This window comes from Taudactylus pleione, unplaced genomic scaffold (genome assembly GCF_031769625.1).
Source record: "Taudactylus pleione unplaced genomic scaffold, aTauple2 ptg000001l, whole genome shotgun sequence".
Taxonomy (NCBI): Eukaryota; Metazoa; Chordata; class Amphibia; order Anura; family Myobatrachidae; genus Taudactylus; species Taudactylus pleione.
The window spans coordinates 386,313-405,989 of NW_028284404.1; the positions used below are offsets into that span (position 1 = coordinate 386,313).

At 48.8% G+C, this 19,677-nt stretch overlaps 1 protein-coding gene across 1 annotated transcript in view; it reads left to right on the forward strand.

The window, feature by feature from the left end:
- LOC148543476 (butyrophilin subfamily 1 member A1-like) overlaps nt 1-19,677 on the forward strand; it is a 45,157-nt gene that overhangs the window by 17,489 nt on the left and 7,991 nt on the right. Inside the window, exons 4-5 of the mRNA XM_088451601.1 lie at nt 5,413-5,529; nt 8,492-8,524. Coding sequence (XP_088307727.1) covers nt 5,413-5,529; nt 8,492-8,524 — 150 coding nt within the window. The remainder of the gene's footprint in view (nt 1-5,412; nt 5,530-8,491; nt 8,525-19,677) is intronic.

Sequence of the window (19,677 nt, forward strand, 5' to 3'; positions counted from 1 at the left end):
AATGTCTCCGCTGATGCAACTAAAGACAATCTAACCGGCCAAGTGGCAACAAATACCCAAATGCGTTAAAAACAAAGCAAAAACATTAAAAGCAATGTCAATCAACGTATCCGACGCAAGTGGTCTAACTGAGCGAGTTGGTTCACTGGGGCCTCTGCTGCACCCGATTCCAGACGTGAACTTCAAGGGGGATCCAACAAGGGTTCCAGACACCACAAACCACGGGACACCATTTTTGGATACGGGACACTTGTTGGATCTTCCTTGGAGCTAGTATCTGTTTTGAATTTACAAGATCTTTAAATTGGATCCTTTAAAGAAAAAAAAGTGCAATCTGCAGTTTACTAATTGCACCTCAAACTGTTATTTATCTGCTGGTTGTTTAGTTGTAATGTGCAATATTATTATTACAATTTATTTATAGGGCGCTGCAGGAGTTCCGCAACACTCTACAGAGGGCCTGATTCACTACGGATCGCTATTCTGCTTCCACGCAGGCAACGCAGTTGCTAATATCAGTGGGGATATGTAAATGTTTGCATTCGCATTGCGATCCCAGCCTGACATAAGGACGCTCACTTCCCCTTACTCACATCCGTATACTAGGGCAACATTGTGAAACAATCGGTAACATCGGACCCATAAGCACAGTTAATGCCGGTCAGACCTCACTCAGGAATTGCTAACTTCAGCGCACGCTATGAGGCCTCAGGCGGCGTCTGGTATCGCAGTGGCTAATTTATGCACGCCCCTGCAATGGCATTGAGACGCACTGGTACGCCTGCGTTCGCCCGACTACTCCCCCGTTACCACCCACAAACGGCACTTCCTGTCAATCAATCTGCCATGGGTCTGCGTATCCTCTGTGATCGCTTTCCCGATCGCAGCGCCTGGCTCGCGCACTGCAATGCATAAGCATTGTGAATGAATCATCCAATTGCGTGCGTATAAGGAACTGCGTTCTTTGCTGAATCAGGCCCAGAGAGCAAAACAATAAGACAATACAGGGTAACACAGTACAGTACAAATAACACTACATATCTTGGCTGTGATGCAATGTGTGCAATAGAAAAGTACAGCATCAGCTGAGACCTGTAGCTGTCAGCGTGGGCACAAATGACGGGTCTAGTCCGCCAGAAAAAACAAAAACAAATGATTGGGGTCCAGAGAGCCCACGGAGGATGTGTATCAGGTATGGAAGAGAAGTAGGTGATGAGAACAGGAGGGTGGAGGGCCCTGCTCATGGAGCTTACAGTCTCAAGGGAAGGGGAAATAAACAGCAGACATAAGGCGTGTGCTAGTGTAAGGGGAGGTAAGAGGTAGACTATGTGGTGACATGATTCAGTGGAGGACAAATATGGTTTTATGAACTGGTGGATTGCCAGCGCCCGCTTGAAGCAATGCAGGCTGGGGGATAGTCTGAGGGAACGAGGGAGATCTTTCCAATGGTGGGGGGCAGCTCGGGAGAAGTCTCGAATTCTGGCGTGAGATGTGGTAACCAGTGAGGAAAGGCGGCGGTCATTGGCCGACCGGAGAGGATGGGAGGGAGTGAAATGCCAACTGCTGGCATCCCGACAGTGAAAAACCAACGCCTATCATAAGCCCCACGCCAAAGTCCCAACGCCCGGCATACCGAACGTAGGTGAGCCAGGCGTCGGGATCTGTTAGCCACAGGGGGGATTAGGTTTAGGGACTCCCGGGGGGAATTTAGGATTAGGCACCCCCCCAGGGGAGGGTTAGGATTAGGCTAGGGGAAAGGGGGGGTTAGGGTCAGGCACCACCGGGGGGAGGTTAGGGTTAGGCACCCCCTCGGGAGGGTTAGGTTTAGGCACTAGGGGGGTAGGTTAGGTTTAGGCACTAGGGGGGTAGGTTAGGGTTAGGGGGGGAGAGGGGAGGGTTAGGGTAAATACTCTCCTCAGTTGGGATCTTCATCTGCCTGCCTTCCAGCGCCGGTATTTCATCTGCCGGGTTTAGGTCCGGCGGTAATACATACCGATTCCATATATATATATATATATATATATATACACTGTATATATATATATATATATATATATATATATATGTCAGGAAGTTGCCTTATCAACAAAGCGCATTGAATGATATGCTGATATGCTTGTTGCCTGGATGCTTGTGGGGGACCCTGCTCCTAACTAGAGCTCTCTCCCCGGATAGGGTGAGGTTGGACTACTGTTACCACGTTGATCCCCGTGAGAGATCTTGCTATATGCAATTGGATCATTGATGTTATATACAAGTTTTTAATCCTTTGTTAATATTATTTTTTCTTTTGAACATACAACAGTATGACTGGCCTTTGGCCTTCTTGTGTTGGGGCTTTTTGGAGAAAGGGTGTTGTTCCAGGCCTGAAGTATTTACATAGGACCTCATTCAGACCCGCTCGCTAGATGCGATCGCTCGCATCCAGCGTATGCAAATTTGTCACGGTGACGCCATGGGAAGCGATCGCTCGCCAAGGCATAAGCACACCCACTTTGGCTGTACGAGCGATCGCTATTTGTATGCAGACACCCATTAGCGTATGTAGAGACGCCCACTAGCGCACGTCATCTCCAGGAAGTGTATTAAAAGCTTGGTACATCGAGCACCACCGGTAGCGATCGCAGTGCTTGTGGTTGCCTTACCCTGCCGCAAGCACTGCGAGGACTTTAGTGTAAAAAACAGGCATGTGACGTGTTAATTATGCACGCCTTAAAAACGGCGTTGAAATACCCAGGCGCGCCTGCGTTCGCACCTCCACTCCCCCGTGTCCTGCCCCTTTTACCACCCACAAACGGCCTCTCCTGTCACTCATTTCACTGGGCTGTCTTTGCTGGGTGAGCGAGCGGCCTGCGATCGCACAGAGTAGCATGCGCAGAACGAAGCGTGCGCATGCATGTTCGCAAACCATTGGGCCGCTTGTGAGCGCACAGCGCTAGCGAGTGGGTCTGAATGAGGTCCATAATCTGAAGCTGGTTAAATTTGACCTTATTATGGAAGATACATTTGATGTACCCTTTAGATATATATATATGTATTTATTCATTTCAATTGAAGCTGCTCATACTACTGTCAGCGCCCTCTCTGTGTTAGTTTGTTTGTAGATTCATCTGGCAAGAATCTAGCTGACCTAGTTACTATTCACCAGATGTGTATATTGTATTTTCTTCATAGTTTTGCACTTGTTTGTAGTGCTAATGTGAATGGATATCTATTTCAGTAACAACAGAAGTTTATCGGTTACTTTAAGCCGTTACTATGTTGTGAGTCACAGCTTCCATCTGTCTTCCTCCAAGAGACTTTGGGGCCTATGTGCTAACTAAGCCTTGGAGAGAGATAAAGTGGACAGAGATAAAGTACCAACCAACCAGCTCCTAACTGTCATTTTTCAAACACAGCCTGTAACATGACAGTTAGTAGCTGATTGGTTGGTACTATCGCCATCCAAGGCTTAGTACATCTCCCCCTAACTGGCATTTTAGAGGCTTAGGAAGGGATGTACTAAAGTGACAAATGCGGTAAAAACCCCAAAATGCAGTTTTTGGGGGTTTTACAGCATTTTCCATATGTACCAAGCACCCGCCTGTCTGGGGCACATCTTATCGGGAGAGCTGTCCTTTGCGATTTTTATCACAATTTCTAGGTACGTACCACTATAATCAACCGCGGTATGTACCCAATGACCAGTGCGATGAACTACATCGCGGATGTGATCCTTAGTACATTCCACCCTTAATATTATCTTAACTCTATAGTTATCAGTACATCGCTCTAACAGCACAAAAGACTAACAGCACTTCCTGTAACAGGTGATATATTATCCTATAGTTATCGCGCTGTGTGTAAACCATAGGCTATAAACCTATTGGGCCTGATTGTGAGCCGCACGCGATTCGCCGATGTTGCCGATGTTCACATAATTGAGCGATTATTTGCAGCTTCGCATGTCTGAAAATTACATTCTAAAGAGTAAGGGCAGACAGACAGGGGTGACACAGATGGGGTAGATAGTGAGCATGGGACAGAGGGTTAGGATGAGAGATGGAAGGCTATGATGAAGAAGTTGGCCTTGAGAGCTCGTTTGAAGTTTTGCAGACAGGTGAAAAGTCTGACAGGGAGAGGTAGAGAGTTCCAGAGGTAAGGAGCAGCATGTGCAAAATCTTCCAGGCAGTCGTGAGAAAAAGTAATCAGTTGGGAGGAGAGGCGGCATTCATTAGCAGGGCAAAGAGGGCAGCCAGGAGTGTGAAGGGAGATGGGGTCAGAGATGTAAGTGGGAGAGGAATGGGTGAGTGTAAGAACCTTGAATTGGGTTCTGAAGGGGAGTCTGTGTAAGGCTTGTAGGAGAGGGGAGGTGGATGTAGAACGTTTGGAGAGGAAGATGAGCCAAGCAGCAGCATTGAGGACAGATTGGATTGGAGAAAGATGGGAGTCAGCGAGGCCAAATAAGAGGAGGTTACAGTACAGTCCAATCTGGAGATGACCAGTGAGTGGATGAGGGTCTTAGTAGCATCCTGGGAGAGGAAGGATCTGATCCTGTATATATTTTTGAGATGGAAACGGCATGACTGCGAGAGGTGCTGAATGTGTGGTTTGAAGGTGAGGGAGTGAAGGATAACTCCAAGTCACGGTTTCTTGACAAAGGGTCCATGTGTAGGACTGAAATGTGGATGGCGTTAGTTATGCTCCCGTTATAGTAAAATTAATTAAAAGCATTTTTGTGAAGACTGGTGAGTGCACCCATGGAACAGATTATTTTTATATGTGTAAGGAACATTGATTTCTGTTTTGGGTCGCTACCCCAGCACTTTCCTATTCAAAACGTGAGTGTGGACCTTTCTATATATAAAATCGCGGAGCAGCGAGGAGGGGGCACGGCTAAGTGACAGGTTTTTGCGTCATTTAGCCCCCTACCCTCCATACGGAGACGATATTCCCAGATGTTATCTCCCCATCCCGCCCACCTCACTAGGAAATGGGTGGGATGCGGGAGATGCGGCCTCTCTTCCGAGGGTGTGGGGAGATAGCCAAAAATTTGTGAAGCTCCCACAACTTCTGGGAGAGTAGGTAAGTATGCGGTCTATGAATTGACAGAAGCTGATTGGTTGCTATAGATGACTTCTCCACCTGTGTCCCCTTACTCCCCCCAAGTTTATTTATAAAAGGAATTTTAAACAAGTAGTTAAACATAAAAGCATATGTGATTTAATCAGGGGGGGGGGGGGGTCTCAGGTAGTCATATATATGACTTTGCACCTAAAGAGGCGGCACCCTCTAATCTCATCTGACAGCAAAAAACAAGGCACGCACACATCGCTAAAGCAGGTTTCCGTCAAGCCTTCCTGTTAGTGACCCCCGTTCCTTGTGTGATGCACTATAGTGATGGTCTCTCCTCTTCTTGTCCATATCACACAGATGCAATGTTTCCTCGCACCTCTGCCTGGCAAATCGTCTTCTGGCTGCTCCTGTTTGTCATCATCGTGGCCTCTCCAGTGACGGCCTGGATCTTCTTCTCAAAACGAAAGGAGAAAGGTAGGGTGGGGCGCTGGGAGACCAGCTAGACTTGACGGTCAATGCGAATTACAGTAAGTTTTCAAAATGCAGTTCAGCCCAGGGGGCACACCACTTATACCATTATTCCAGAGCATAAACCATTGATAAGGTATGCATTTGGGAAGCCGGCGGACCCGACTGCTTAATCCCGGCGAGGGTTAAAAGACAGGCGTCTAAATCTGACGCCTGTCATTTTACAGATGCCGGGAGACCGGCGCCCGGCATCCCGATTGAAGGGGCGCCGGGCCCCGAGTGCGGATAGCCGCGGGGGGGGGGGGAGGGAGGGTTAGGTTTAGGGTTCCCGGGGAGGACTTTGGGTTAGGCACCTCCCCGGGAGGTTAGGTTTAGGCTAGGGGAAGGGGAGGTTAGGGTTAGGCATCCCTGGGGGGTCTTAGGGTTAGGCGGCGGGGAAGGGGGGGTTAGGTTAGGCGCTTAGGGGGGAAGGTTAGGGTTAGGCACCCCTAAGGTAGGGTTAGGGGGTAGAATTAGGTTACAGAATACTTACCTTGGATGATCTGGATTTCCTCCTCTGCCGGGATGCTGCTGTCGGGATTCCAACCGCCGGGCATGGGTCCGGCGGTAAATCATACCGATTCCATTGATAATTGCTCCTTGGACATACTGTAGCCTTTTGGTCAGTTTTCTATCTAATGCGTGTTGTATTTTATAGCCTATGGGGCTCAGTGTTGAAAACTGTTAAAAAATGAGACATACCAGCTCTAGGGCCAGCCCTCTGTGTGATTGCTTACTCGCCTCATAGAATGTAAGTATATTTAACAAACAGGGGTGATCTAAGATTACTGCTGTTTGTCACTGCGTCGCTCTCGCCATCTTTAGATGGCTGAAAGCGATGAGGTCCCCTTTCGCGTTCCGGAGCTTCAACCCGAGATGCAACACGTTGCCTAATAGAAGCCTATGGGTTTCTCTTCGGGAGATTTCCCTGAGAGGGATCTATTAGGATCCCCCCCATTGACCCCTGCGGCCGCACATGCACAGAGGGACTTGTGGGTCATAAATCCGGAAGTCCCAGCACCGCAAAGGACAGCCCTTATCGGGAGAGATGTCCATTGCTAAAATCGCCATGCACACAGCGTTACTAAACGCCAGTATGCATGCGATGATTGGCGGGAGCCCTATGCACATTCTGATTTATATTTTTTTAGGTGCCCTCTAGCAATTTCTTTTTTTTAAAACTTTTTTCAGCAACATTGGTTTGGAGTATATTATTTTGTACTAGGAATAAATTGGTAAGTGTGTTTATGCAATATTTATTTAAATACTTCAATTTGTGATCTGAGTACTTATTAAGAAAACAATGGATCTCATTCAGAGGCGCTCACAAAAAGCGAGCGCTTGCACTGAATGAGGGCGGCCGCTTTTTTTTTTTAAACCGGCCTCCTGGCCGCTCGCTAAGTTGTGGGTGACAACCCACAGCTTTTGCAAGCGGCCAGGTGATGGTCGCGATTATCGCGACCATCGGGCTTGCGACGAGACCCTTGTGGTAGGGTCTCGTCTGCCGCAAGCCCCAGTGAGCTTCCTGCTCAAATAGAGCAGGAAGCTCACTACTGACATCACTGGTGATGTCAGTGGGGCCGCCCACAAGCGGCAGGCGTTCCTTCAGGAACGCCTCCATTTGTCCAGCCACTCCCCCTCCCCGCCTACAAAACGGGGTGAGCTGTCGATCAACATCGACAGCTGCCCCGTTTGTAGCGAGTCCCGGAGCGAGTGAATTTCTCACTCGCTGCGGGGCTCGCGCACGCGCAGTGCGCACGACGCGCATGCGCACTGCCCGGCCATCGACCCGCTTGCGAGTGCTATAAGGTTGCGAGCGGGTCTGAATCAGGCCCAATGTCCCAAGCGATGACCTCAGCATGGGGTATTTAGCCTCCTTGCATTTTATTTATTGTTTTTTGTTTTTTTGTAATGCCAGCTTAGTTATTTTACTTTCTTATATCTTAAACAAAAGGAGACTACACAGTGGCTCATATTACCCAGGTTTGTCTGTAGTTATAATGGAAAGATCCCTTTCGAATTGGTACCAACTAAACTCTGAAATCTGATTATGCCGGAGAAATGATAGGGCAGCTGGCGTAATGCACTGTATCTAGAAAAGGACATGCTCGAAAGTGGGTGCGCCCCCTCAGGAGAGAGCGCTGGCAGAACAGTGTGTGACAGCAGCAACCATCTAGGATTAGGTGTGGGACATTTGGTTAAAAAGACCCTAATAAATTATAATGGCTGTTTGTAGAGGACACTTGGAAATCCCGTGAGACACAGGTCTGGCCAGCAGATAGCCGCAGACCGCAGTACTAAGACAGTGAATATCTAGATAAGTGGTCTCCAACGTTAATTGAGGTGTGAGCTACTTTAGAAAACTGAAACCTCCTGAAGAGCTATTAAAATTCTAGAAAAAAAAATCTGGCTAATAACCGAACAATTGAAGGTAATTTAATGAAAATGAAAGAAAAAAAAAATGTTTTATAGAAAATAAAAATGCATCTAATTACTACAGTGATATTTTTGCAGTTTGTAAATAAAATTTAAGCACAGGCGCATTTCATTGTTAAATACCGGCTCCAAGGAGGTACGTGTAGTAGAGGAGCAAAAGATCTAGGCAGGGCCGCTGTGTGATTTTCCGGCAGGGCTGGGAGGGAGTCGCTGCTCCGCCATAGTGTAGCCGCCGTCCGTGGAACCACTGGGAAGCACGTCAGGTGATTGCTGTAGAGGCTGCAGCAATTACCTGACGTGCTTCCCTGTGGCTCCGCCCATGGCATCGATGCCACGGGGGAGCACACGTCAGAGGTCACTAACTCCTAGTTGACTCGGCAGTACTGCAGCTAGGTGAGCTACCAAAATGAAGGCCGCGAGCTACAGGTTGGAGACCACTGATCTAGATGCTATTATGAATTTGTTAATTTTTATTTTTTATTTGTCATTGCAGTGAAACAACTAATGAATAAAGATGACTATATAGGTGAGTGTTCCTCTGTCAGTCTCGGTGACTCTACTCCCTTCTTGGGATATTTATCCTTAAATACGTTTATGTGTGTTATTCTCAGGGGACTTGTTTCATTGCTAGGACCTAGTTACACTCCCTTGTTGGGATATTTATCCTTAAATGTGTTCATGTATGTTATTCTCAAGGGACTTGTCTCATCGCCTGGCCCGGCTGGGGCTCATTAATTCGAGCTTGTTATCCTCACATAAAAACATCAAATACGAATATTTATAGATGTGTATGTGCTAAACACATATAGGGGTCTATTTACTAAGCAATGTTAGGAGACAGAACGAAAAGTGAAAAGGTGCCAGCCAATCAGCTCCTAACTGCCATCTCACAGGTTGTGTTTGAAAAATGACAGTTGGGAGCTGATTGGCTGGTAACTTATCACTTTTCAATCTGTCTCCTAACACTGCTTAGTAAATAGATCCCATAGTAACGCCCATAATGACCATTTCTATACTCTCCCTAACACTGTGACCTCGGCGGTGACCTAGGCCGGAGTCATCAGCACCAGGCCAGCAGTAACAGGGGGCAACAGCTTATAAAACAGGCAAATAACACAAACACTAAGCATGTGTGCAATAAACAACAAGCATTATATATACCTGCAGCTTTATATTACTACTCTATCAGAATATCTGCCATAGAGAGTCACAACCTTCTCTAACTTCCAACTGTGTTGATCCATAAACCTCCCAGGTCCCAGGGCGAGCCGCGAGACCACTAGAAATTCCGACTCTAGCAACTTTTATCTTTGATTCACATTATTTAGCTGTAGAGCTCGTTGCTACAGGGAAATGCCAATGTGTCACTAAGGTACTGATGTGATATAAAATGGTCTGTAGAGCGCTGTGTAATAGGTCAGTACTATGTAAATATACTCATGTTATAGTGAATTAATGGCACGCTTATCCCTGGGGTGATCCTATATTTCTATCAGACTCACCTGCCCCCTATGCCCACCACATGCAGTTCCGTATACTCGCCATATTGCATACAGCGCTACCATTAGGTGACTCTCCTGTATGAGCTCTACTGGCTCCCTGCAAGCCAAAGGCAGGAGCTGTGGGCGCAGCAATGGTGCCAGCTCCAGGATCCTGCACCCTAGACGGCAGCACTGCTCACACACAGCTAGTTACTGCCCTGGTGCTCCTACATGTTAGCGATAAGCTGGAAGTGGGCGTTGGGATACAAGTTCCACATTGCCAGTCTAACCGGGATACAGTGGGCCTGATTCAGACCCGGTCGCAAGCGCTGAGCGCTCGCAACCGGGTCGATGGTGGCCCAGAGCGCATGCGAGAGACCAGGATAGCGACGGGCAAACCGTACCAAAGAGGGCGTGCTGTCGATGTTGAGTGACAACACGCCCCCTTTGGTGGGCGGGCCGGGGGGGTGCCTGCCCAAACGGAGGCGTTCCCATGTGAACGCCTACCGTTTGGGGCCGGCCCCACTGACATCACAAGTGATGTCAGTGGAGAGATTCCGGATCTGTTAGAGCCGAAATCTCTCTGGGGCTTGCGGCAACGAGACCCTACCACAAGGGTCTCGTCGCAAGCCCGAGGGTCGCGATGGTCTTGACCATCGCGACCATCTTCCTGGCCGCTCGCTATAGCTGTGGGTGGTCACCCACAGCTATGCGAGCGGCAAGGAGGCCGTTCTAAAAAAAAAAAAAAAAGACCGGCCCTGATTCAGAGCGAGCGCTCTGTCAGAGCGTCCGGCTCAGAATCAGGGCCTGCGTCACTCCCCTTCTCCTGCTTGCTAGGGTGAGAAGCGGATGATGGTGAGAGGGTGATGGATTTCTACCATCAATGCTTTTGTACCGATGTTAGTTATCCTAATTCCAGATATCACAACCTAAACCTCTGAGCTGTATTACGTCACCTGACTTCTGCCAAGTCTTTGTGTACAGCACCCAGAACTATTACAGGCCCCGCAGATTGCAGTATGGCGAGTACGTCTATAAAGCTGCCCAGCTACCTACGAGCAGCCTGCAAGAAGCCTTCTTATTATACTGTATGAAAGGCTCAGTGTGCAGCCGCCTATTATTCTCCCAGCTGGGAGCAGCCATTGCATCCCACAGAGTTATCGGCCTTAGCAACGGCGCTAACCCCTCCTATGGGCTGGTTACAGCCGGAGAAACTGAACCCAACTAATGGTATCAGGAAAGGAAACTGCAGAGTGAATGACAGAAGCACAAACAATGAGTAGACAGAAGCAAAATGTGTTCTTGGAGCTGATTGGTTGGTACTTTATCTCACACAATTGAATACACCCCTTAATGATGAATGCCAACAGTGGGTCTGATTCAGAGATGTACGTTCATCCGCGGACGAATGCCCATCTCTGATGTATAGGGGTCTGTGCCGGTGCAGAATGGGTCCTGTAATCTCGTTCGCAGACCCCCCCCCCCGAGCCGCAGCATGATTGACATGGAGGCGGGCGTGTACCTGGTCATTGCGTGTCGCCTCCGTTCTCCGGGAGGGACGAGGACAGAGTCGGGATTGCTGCGTCTGAATAATCATCTTTCATTGGCTGAGTGGAGGATTAAGCACCACTAACAGGTCATTACCTGATGACAGTCCTAAATTTCTGATGCGGACACGGGGAGTGGCCAGGCCGGGAACTGTCGAGGGCCCTGGCCTGAGTTATGCAGACACTTTATATTGGGGAATGTTTGCGCTGGTTCAGTCCCGTTACGGCTGGACGGTGCAGAGTTTTGTGGCTTTTCTAGTTATACTGCTAAATTATAGAGCAATAAAATGACATCCGGCAGCCAGTAATCCCTGTAATCTGCAGGTGTTTGTGTACAGTTGTCACCTTCAGTACAGAAGCAGCGCAGAGCATAGTACAGGTTACACCTTAGTGCTTCTGTGCTGACAAAGCTAAATGACACTATGTAATAAACATGAACGATCCTTCTGCACCAATTACACAAGGGAGGTTATCATAGTCAGGGCCTGATTGAGACCCGCTCGCGAGCGCTAAGCGCTCGCAAGCAGGTCGATGGTGGCAATGTGCGAGACACGGATAGCGACGGGCAAAGGGGGCGTGCTATCGATGTTGAGTGACAGCACGCCCCCTTTGGTGGGCGGGCCGGGGGCGTGGCTGCCCAGATGGAGGCGTTCCCATGGGAACGCCTACCGTCTGGGGCCAGCCCCACTGACATCACAAGTGATGTCAGTGGGAGTGCTTTCGGCTCTGTTAGAGCCAAAAGCACTCTGGGGCTTGCGGCAACGAGACCCTACCGCAAGGGTCTCGTCGCAAGCCCGATGGTCGCGATGGTCTTGACCATCGCGACCATCATCATGGCCGCTCGCATAAGCTGTGGGTGGTAACCCACAGCTATGCGAGCGGCCAAGAGACCGCAACAAAAAAACAAAAAACGCCCTGATTCAGAATCGGGCGCTCGTTCAGAGCGTCCGGCTCTGAATCAGGCCCTCAGTGCAGTCAGGAAGCTGATTGGTTACCCAGGCCATGCTCCGCCCCTCAATGCTCTGCCCTGCTGTGCATCACCACTACTGCACCCTATACCAGCGAAGCCGGGCTTGACCGAAAATGGGAGCGTGGCCTAATTACCATAGGCCACGCCCCCTACGTGCCGTTATTAGGAGGCGTATCGCCTCCAAATAACGTCAGGTTGGGGGGAGCCTCACTAGCTGGGCTTCCCCCAGCCCTCTCCCGTCACTGAATTGATGCCGCGCGCATGCGCGCAGCATCCATTCATAGTCGCCGGGGTCCGGCATCGTCGCACAGCTGCGGCGGTGGGGGTCCCAAACCTCCCGACTTAACCACCCGCGGGCCACTAATGTCCCGCTGAAATCGGGATGTTGGGGAGGGGTGTGCCCTCTATGGGTGGCGTCCCTGTGTGACCGCTCAGGTCGAACACCCCTAGAGCCTGCCCTGACTCGGGGGGTATATTTTACTAATGTTCGGTTTTGGGTGAATTCACATTCAATTTGCATTCGATTTATCCTTCGGAGATTTACTGAAGGCAAAACCCAACATCAAATCAAACATAAAACTGAATCCCACTCAACAACTTTTTATACGCACAGAAGCATGCACGGATCTCAGTGATCTGTGCATGCATCTGTGTAATTCACGCCTGCTCAGGCTAAAACTCCAGCATGAAGCAGGTCTATTATTTTTGGGATTTTGTGTTCGATTTTGTGTTTGAGTTGGACATGGGCATGCAAAATCAACACAACAAAATCACTGTTCAAAATCAAACCAAATCGAATTTGATTTAGAAAAGGCTTCCAAATTTGAATTTCAGTAAATGTGGGATTTTTACATTTGATTTGATTCGATTTGAGGTGAGCTAAATCGAACATAAAATCGAATGCAGAAATCGCAGAGGGTTCCATGTAGGGTATTAGCACAGAGAAGTGCTCCGCATCAATCCGCAATGAGATTCGGATGCATCTTGCGCTTATGACTCCTTAACCTTAGCGGTAGTACAAGCGTAAGGGGCGTGTTCAGGAAAATGCCCCTGGAGGTTGTATATCTTGCATTTATAGTTATTTGTATTTTATTTGGTATATTCAACTTTAGTATTTACTATTAACACTGCCCAGACACAGACAGACTCTTATGCTTTTCTTACAAAATGATTGGCCCGATTCAGAGATGTGCGCCATTGCATTCGCAGCCGCGACTGCGCTGGCAAGTTATGGGCAAAAATATGCTAATGACCGCTAACAAATTCCCCGCCTGAGATAGTGTGCGACGGACTGAGAAAATGCAGCTACACCTACTTCCCCTGTCTGCGTTGAGTGCGGATCCGGTTGCGCTTGAGAACACACCACCATCGGACGCACATCGTCTCCTCGAGTAAGTCCTGGGCAGCAGAATACCAATCAGCTTTCTAGCTGAAACTGGCCTCAGAGACTGCGATTGGGAGGGCGGTCGTGTCGCAGACACACCTCTGAACGTGCCATCACACGCCCACAGACCAGCTTATTTTTGCAAACGCTCGACCACTTCCCAGACTCTAGCTGGGAACGCCCATGGATCGCAGGGGTCTACTCAGGACCTTGCAATCACAGAGACATTGCGAATGCCGTCTCAAACTCCAGCTTACGTGTATGCAGCGAGACTTTCCTCGGCGTTTCTGTGGATGTACGGGAGGCATTCACCCACACCCACCTCCCCTGCCTCGTTGTCCAGGGCAGATGCTTTTGACTGAGAGATCAGCAGCAGCAGATTTTTGACAGACCGAACAGACCGTGGGCGGCGCCAGTGCCCCCGGCAAGTGCGGACAATAGGAAGATACGCCCCTGCTGTCAAACCACATCTACTGGCATACACCAGGCACATACAGTATGTTACTGTTTTATTCTAACGTCAACTTGGCGCATATACTGTTTTCTCCTGGCATAATCCTGGCGCAGAGACCACTATTTTCTCCTGGTGTAGACCTGACACATATGCTACTGTTCTCTCCTGGTGTAATACTGGTGCACATACTATCATTCTCCCCTGGTGTATCCCAGGCACATATACTACTGTTCTCTCCTGGTGTAATACTGGTGCACATACTACTGCCCTCTCCTGGTGTAGACCTGACAGATAGGCTACTGTTCTCTCCTGGTGTAATACTGGTGCACATACTACTGCCCTCTCCTGGTGTAATACTGGTGCACATACTACTGCCCTCTCCTGGTGTAATACTGGTGCACATAGTACTGCCCTCTCCTGGTGTAGACCTGACACATATGCTACTGTTCTCTCCTGGCGTAATACTGGTGCACATACTACTGCCCTCTCCTGGTGTAGACCTGACACATATGCTACTGTTCTCTCCTGGTGTAATACTGGTGCACATAGTACTGCCCTCTCCTGGTGTAGACCTGACACATATGCTACTGTTCTCTCCTGGTGTAATACTGGTGCACATACTGCTGCCCTCTCCTGGTGTAATACTGGTGCACATACTACTGCCCTCTCCTGGTGTAATACTGGTGCACATAGTACTGCCCTCTCCTGGTGTAGACCTGACACATATGCTATTTATCTCTCCTGGTGTAATACTGGTGCACATACTGCTGCCCTCTCCTGGTGTAATACTGGTGCACATACTACTGCCCTCTCCTGGTGTAGACCTGACATATATGCTACTGTTCTCTCCTGGTGTAATACTGGTGCACATACTACTGCCCTCTCCTGGTGTAGACCTGACACATATGCTACTTTTCTCTCCTGGTGTAATACTGGTGCACATACTGCTGCCCTCTCCTGGTGTAATACTGGTGCACATACTACTGCCCTCTCCTGGTGTAGACCTGACATATATGCTACTGTTCTCTCCTGGTGTAATACTGGTGCACATACTACTGCCCTCTCCTGGTGTAGACCTGACACATATGCTACTTTTCTCTCCTGGTGTAGACCTGACACATACTACTGCCCTCTCCTGGTGTAGACCTGACACATATGCTACTTATCTCTCCTGGTGTAATACTGGTGCACATACTACTGCCCTCTCCTGGTGTAGACCTGACACATATGCTACTTATCTCTCCTGGTGTAATACTGGTGCACATACTACTGCCCTCTCCTGGTGTAGACCTGACACATATGCTACTTTTCTCTCCTGGTGTAGACCTGACACATACTACTGCCCTCTCCTGGTGTAGACCTGACACATATGCTACTTATCTCTCCTGGTGTAATACTGGTGCACATACTACTGCCCTCTCCTGGTGTAGACCTGACACATATGCTACTTATCTCTCCTGGTGTAATACTGGTGCACATACTACTGCCCTCTCCTGGTGTAGACCTGACACATATGCTACTTATCTCTCCTGGTGTAATACTGGTGCACATACTGCTGCCCTCTCCTGGTGTAATACTGGTGCACATACTACTGCCCTCTCCTGGTGTAATACTGGTGCACATAGTACTGCCCTCTCCTGGTGTAGACCTGACACATATGCTATTTATCTCTCCTGGTGTAATACTGGTGCACATACTGCTGCCCTCTCCTGGTGTAATACTGGTGCACATACTACTGCCCTCTCCTGGTGTAGACCTGACACATATGCTACTTATCTCTCCTGGTGTAATACTGGTGCACATACTACTGCCCTCTCCTGGTGTAGACCTGACACATATGCTACTTATCTCTCCTGGTGTAATACTGGTGCACATACTACTGCCCTCTCCTGGTGTAGACCTGACACATATGCTACTTATCTCTCCTGGTGTAATACTGGTGCACATACTGCTGCCCTCTCCTGGTGTAGACCTGACACATATGCTACTTATCTCTCCTGGTGTAATACTGGTGCACATACTGCTGCCCTCTCCTGGTGTAATACTGGTGCACATACTACTGCCCTCTCCTGGTGTAATACTGGTGCACATAGTACTGCCCTCTCCTGGTGTAGACCTGACACATATGCTATTTATCTCTCCTGGTGTAATACTGGTGCACATACTGCTGCCCTCTCCTGGTGTAATACTGGTGCACATACTACTGCCCTCTCCTGGTGTAGACCTGACATATATGCTACTGTTCTCTCCTGGTGTAATACTGGTGCACATACTACTGCCCTCTCCTGGTGTAGACCTGACACATATGCTACTTTTCTCTCCTGGTGTAGACCTGACACATACTACTGCCCTCTCCTGGTGTAGACCTGACACATATGCTACTTTTCTCTCCTGGTGTAGACCTGACACATACTACTGCCCTCTCCTGGTGTAGACCTGACATATATGCTACTGTTCTCTCCTGGTGTAATACTGGTGCACATACTACTGCCCTCTCCTGGTGTAGACCTGACACATATGCTACTTTTCTCTCCTGGTGTAGACCTGACACATACTACTGCCCTCTCCTGGTGTAGACCTGACACATATGCTACTTATCTCTCCTGGTGTAATACTGGTGCACATACTACTGCCCTCTCCTGGTGTAATACTGGTGCACATACTACTGCCCTCTCCTGGTGTAATACTGGTGCACATACTACTGCCCTCTCCTGGTGTAATACTGGTGCACATACTACTGCCCTCTCCTGGTGGAACATACTTTATGCTAACCTAGCAGAGTTGGACACATCTTGAGACACTACACAAAATGCATCTTTTTTCGGGAGCGTATTATGCCAGCGTTTTTTACATAGACTCCATCAAGCAATACATCATCCTCCCATTGCTGCCAAGAACCTCTTCTATATGATAACCACAATGTAGTCATTACTGGGCTAAGCTGTGTCACTCCAGCTCTCCCGTCTCTGCATACCACCTCTCTCACATGGTCTAATGCAGGGGTAGGCAACCTGTAGCACTCCAGCTGCAGTGGAACTACACCTCCCAGCATGTTTTGCTGTTAGGGCACGCTAATATGGGATGTAGTCGGCAATCCGGCGTGCGGGATGCCGATGGTCTAAATACCGGCACCAGTATCTCGCCCGTAGGCATCCTGGCAGGGTTAGTGGGTGCGGGGTTACGCACTAGAGGAAGGGTTAGGCACGGGGGGGGGGGGGAGTGTTAGGATTAGCATGTGGGGAGAGAGGTTAGGTTTAGGCACTGGGGGGGAGGGGAGGGGAGGTAAGGGTTAGGCACCGGGGAGGGTTAGGGTAGGGGTTAGGAAAGCACTTACCGTTCGTTCCTATGGGTTTCGGGATCCTGGCTATCGGCATGCCGCTGCCGGTATTCTGACCAGTGGCATCCCAACAGTCAGGATTTCATACCCAACCCTGCTAAAACTATGGCAGGGCATGCTGGGATGTTTAGTTCCACAGCAGCTGGAGTGCCACAGGTTGCCTACCCCTGGTCTGATGTGTTGGGAGCCGGGACAGAACAGAGCAGAGCAGAATGGGGGTATGGCAACTTTTTTGCCTAGTCCTGCTTAGTCCTCACTGCCTGGCCTACATTTTGTAAGTACATAGCTGCCTAGGAAATCTACATGGCTGAGAGTGTAGTATAACATATATGGAGGATCTCTGTGTCTGCAGATGGTCCATCTCCCCTTCCTCATATTACTGTGTTCAGCTGGAACCTGCACATTCCAATAACTAGTCAAGTGGGATCAGTAAGGAAATGGGTGTCAGTGTTTATCCTGTGCAGGCTGCGCCCAGGGAGAGGGAACATAGACACAAAGCAGAACGCAGGAGGCATTTTATTGGAGTGCATCCAGGCCCTTCGGTGATTAATATCTAACACATATCCTTTATTGGTTATGTTTAAATCACTGGTTCTCAAACTCGGCCCTCAGGACCCCACACAGGTCATGTTTTCCATGTCACCCAGCAGGTGCACAGGTGCAGTCATTACTCACTGACACATTTTAAAAGATCCACAAGTGGAGATAATTATTTCACTTGTGATTCTGTGAGGAGATCTGGAAAACATGCACTGTTCGGGGTCCCGAGGACCGAGTTTGAGAACCTGTGGCTTAAATAATGTCACAAGATTAAAGGGCATATTTATGAATTATTGGGTTCCACACACGATAGTTATAGGGGTATATTTACTGTACTAAAGTGCAGGGTTTACAAAAGTCGAGAAGTTGCCCATAGCAACCAATCAGATTCTACTTATCATTTATCTAGAAAATATCTAGAATCTGTTTGGTTGCTATGGACAACTTCTGCACTTTTGGAAACCCGGACTTTAGTAAATATACCCCATCAGTGGCGGTTCCAGAGGTGGGGTTGCAGCACAGTCCACAATTCAAATAGGGGAGTCACACCAACTGTCACCCCAAATGCTGCCTAACATCACTGGCAGTTGGTGTGGCTCCCCTATTTGAATTTTGGACCGTGCTGCAGCCCCACCTCTGGAGCCGCCACTGTAGCCCACGGTTTCTTATCGCCGCTTCACATTCCAGAGCTTGATCTATTCGGCAAGAAAGCCGCACCTGTAGGTTTCAATGGGGCTGCTTTTTGCGATCGGAAATGGGGGTCGCATGTGATATCTCTAATATTTGCCGCCGTCCCCTGTAAATACATTCGGGGGGGGGGGGATATTTAATATTTGAGGGTACCCTGTGAAAATGGTGTGATATCCCTTGAATATTAATTGTTAAATAGGACCCTAGTTATTTTTAATTGGAATATAGTAAAACCGCAAAATAAAAAGTGAGGAAGTGTATAACGTAGGAAAAGGCGAGCGCCCGGTATCCGCAATATTGCATGGAAAGTATAGTTATACTGATTAGCCTGTGTATGTATAATGTAGTCATGCTGGGCAGGTATTGGTTTATGCTTGCCAGTTATCAGTCTTAGGGGCCTATTTACTAAGCAGTGTTAGGAGACAGAGTGAAAAGTGATAAGGTGCCAGCCAATCAGCTCCCAACTGTCATCTCACAGGCTGTGTTTGAAAAATGACAGTTGGGATCTGATTGGCTGGTACCTTATCACTTTTCACTCTGTCTCCTAACACTGCTTAGTAACTAGACCCCTTAGAATAAAACAATGGTTGTGTGGGGGCAGATAATAATGTGGGGTATCCCTCACAATGGTTAACCGGTACCTTGTCAGCGTGCTGCATAATTGTATCCTAATGGTCAATGTCACAGCGTCCTCGTTAACCACTCAGGGATGTGCCACGAACTATATAGGTCACAGTGGCACATTATAAGTTGATTATACTCTTTTAGGGTCTGATTCAGGGACATACGTAAATTCGATGGTTTGCGTACAAATCCGATGGTTCTGGGTCTGCGCAGAGGCAGGATCCGTCCTGCACATGTACACAAATGGGTCCGGCATGCTCGCTCGCAGACTCCCCTTAGCCGCAGCACGATTGACATCCTGCAGTGTTTGGGGGGCGGTGACCGGAACTGTTCTCCAAAACGGTGGCCCCTATTTTGGAGGCCTGTCGAGCCCAGTGTCTGCACCTGGCTGTCCAGTTCCGTTAAGTCTCAGCTTACTCAGCAGGACCTGCATAGAGGCAAACACAGGATTTGTAGGGGGCGGGGGAAAGTGTTCACATACAGTATATGTACATGTATATACCCCCCTTTCTCTCTCTCTATATATATATATACTCCTGCTATCCCCACACTCATGCTGTGGTGTGACCCCTCACTGCTCGCCGTTCAGTGCTGAGGAGAGGTGGAGACTGGACGGCTGGATGCTCCGCTGGGTCTCATAGTGTGGGAGCAG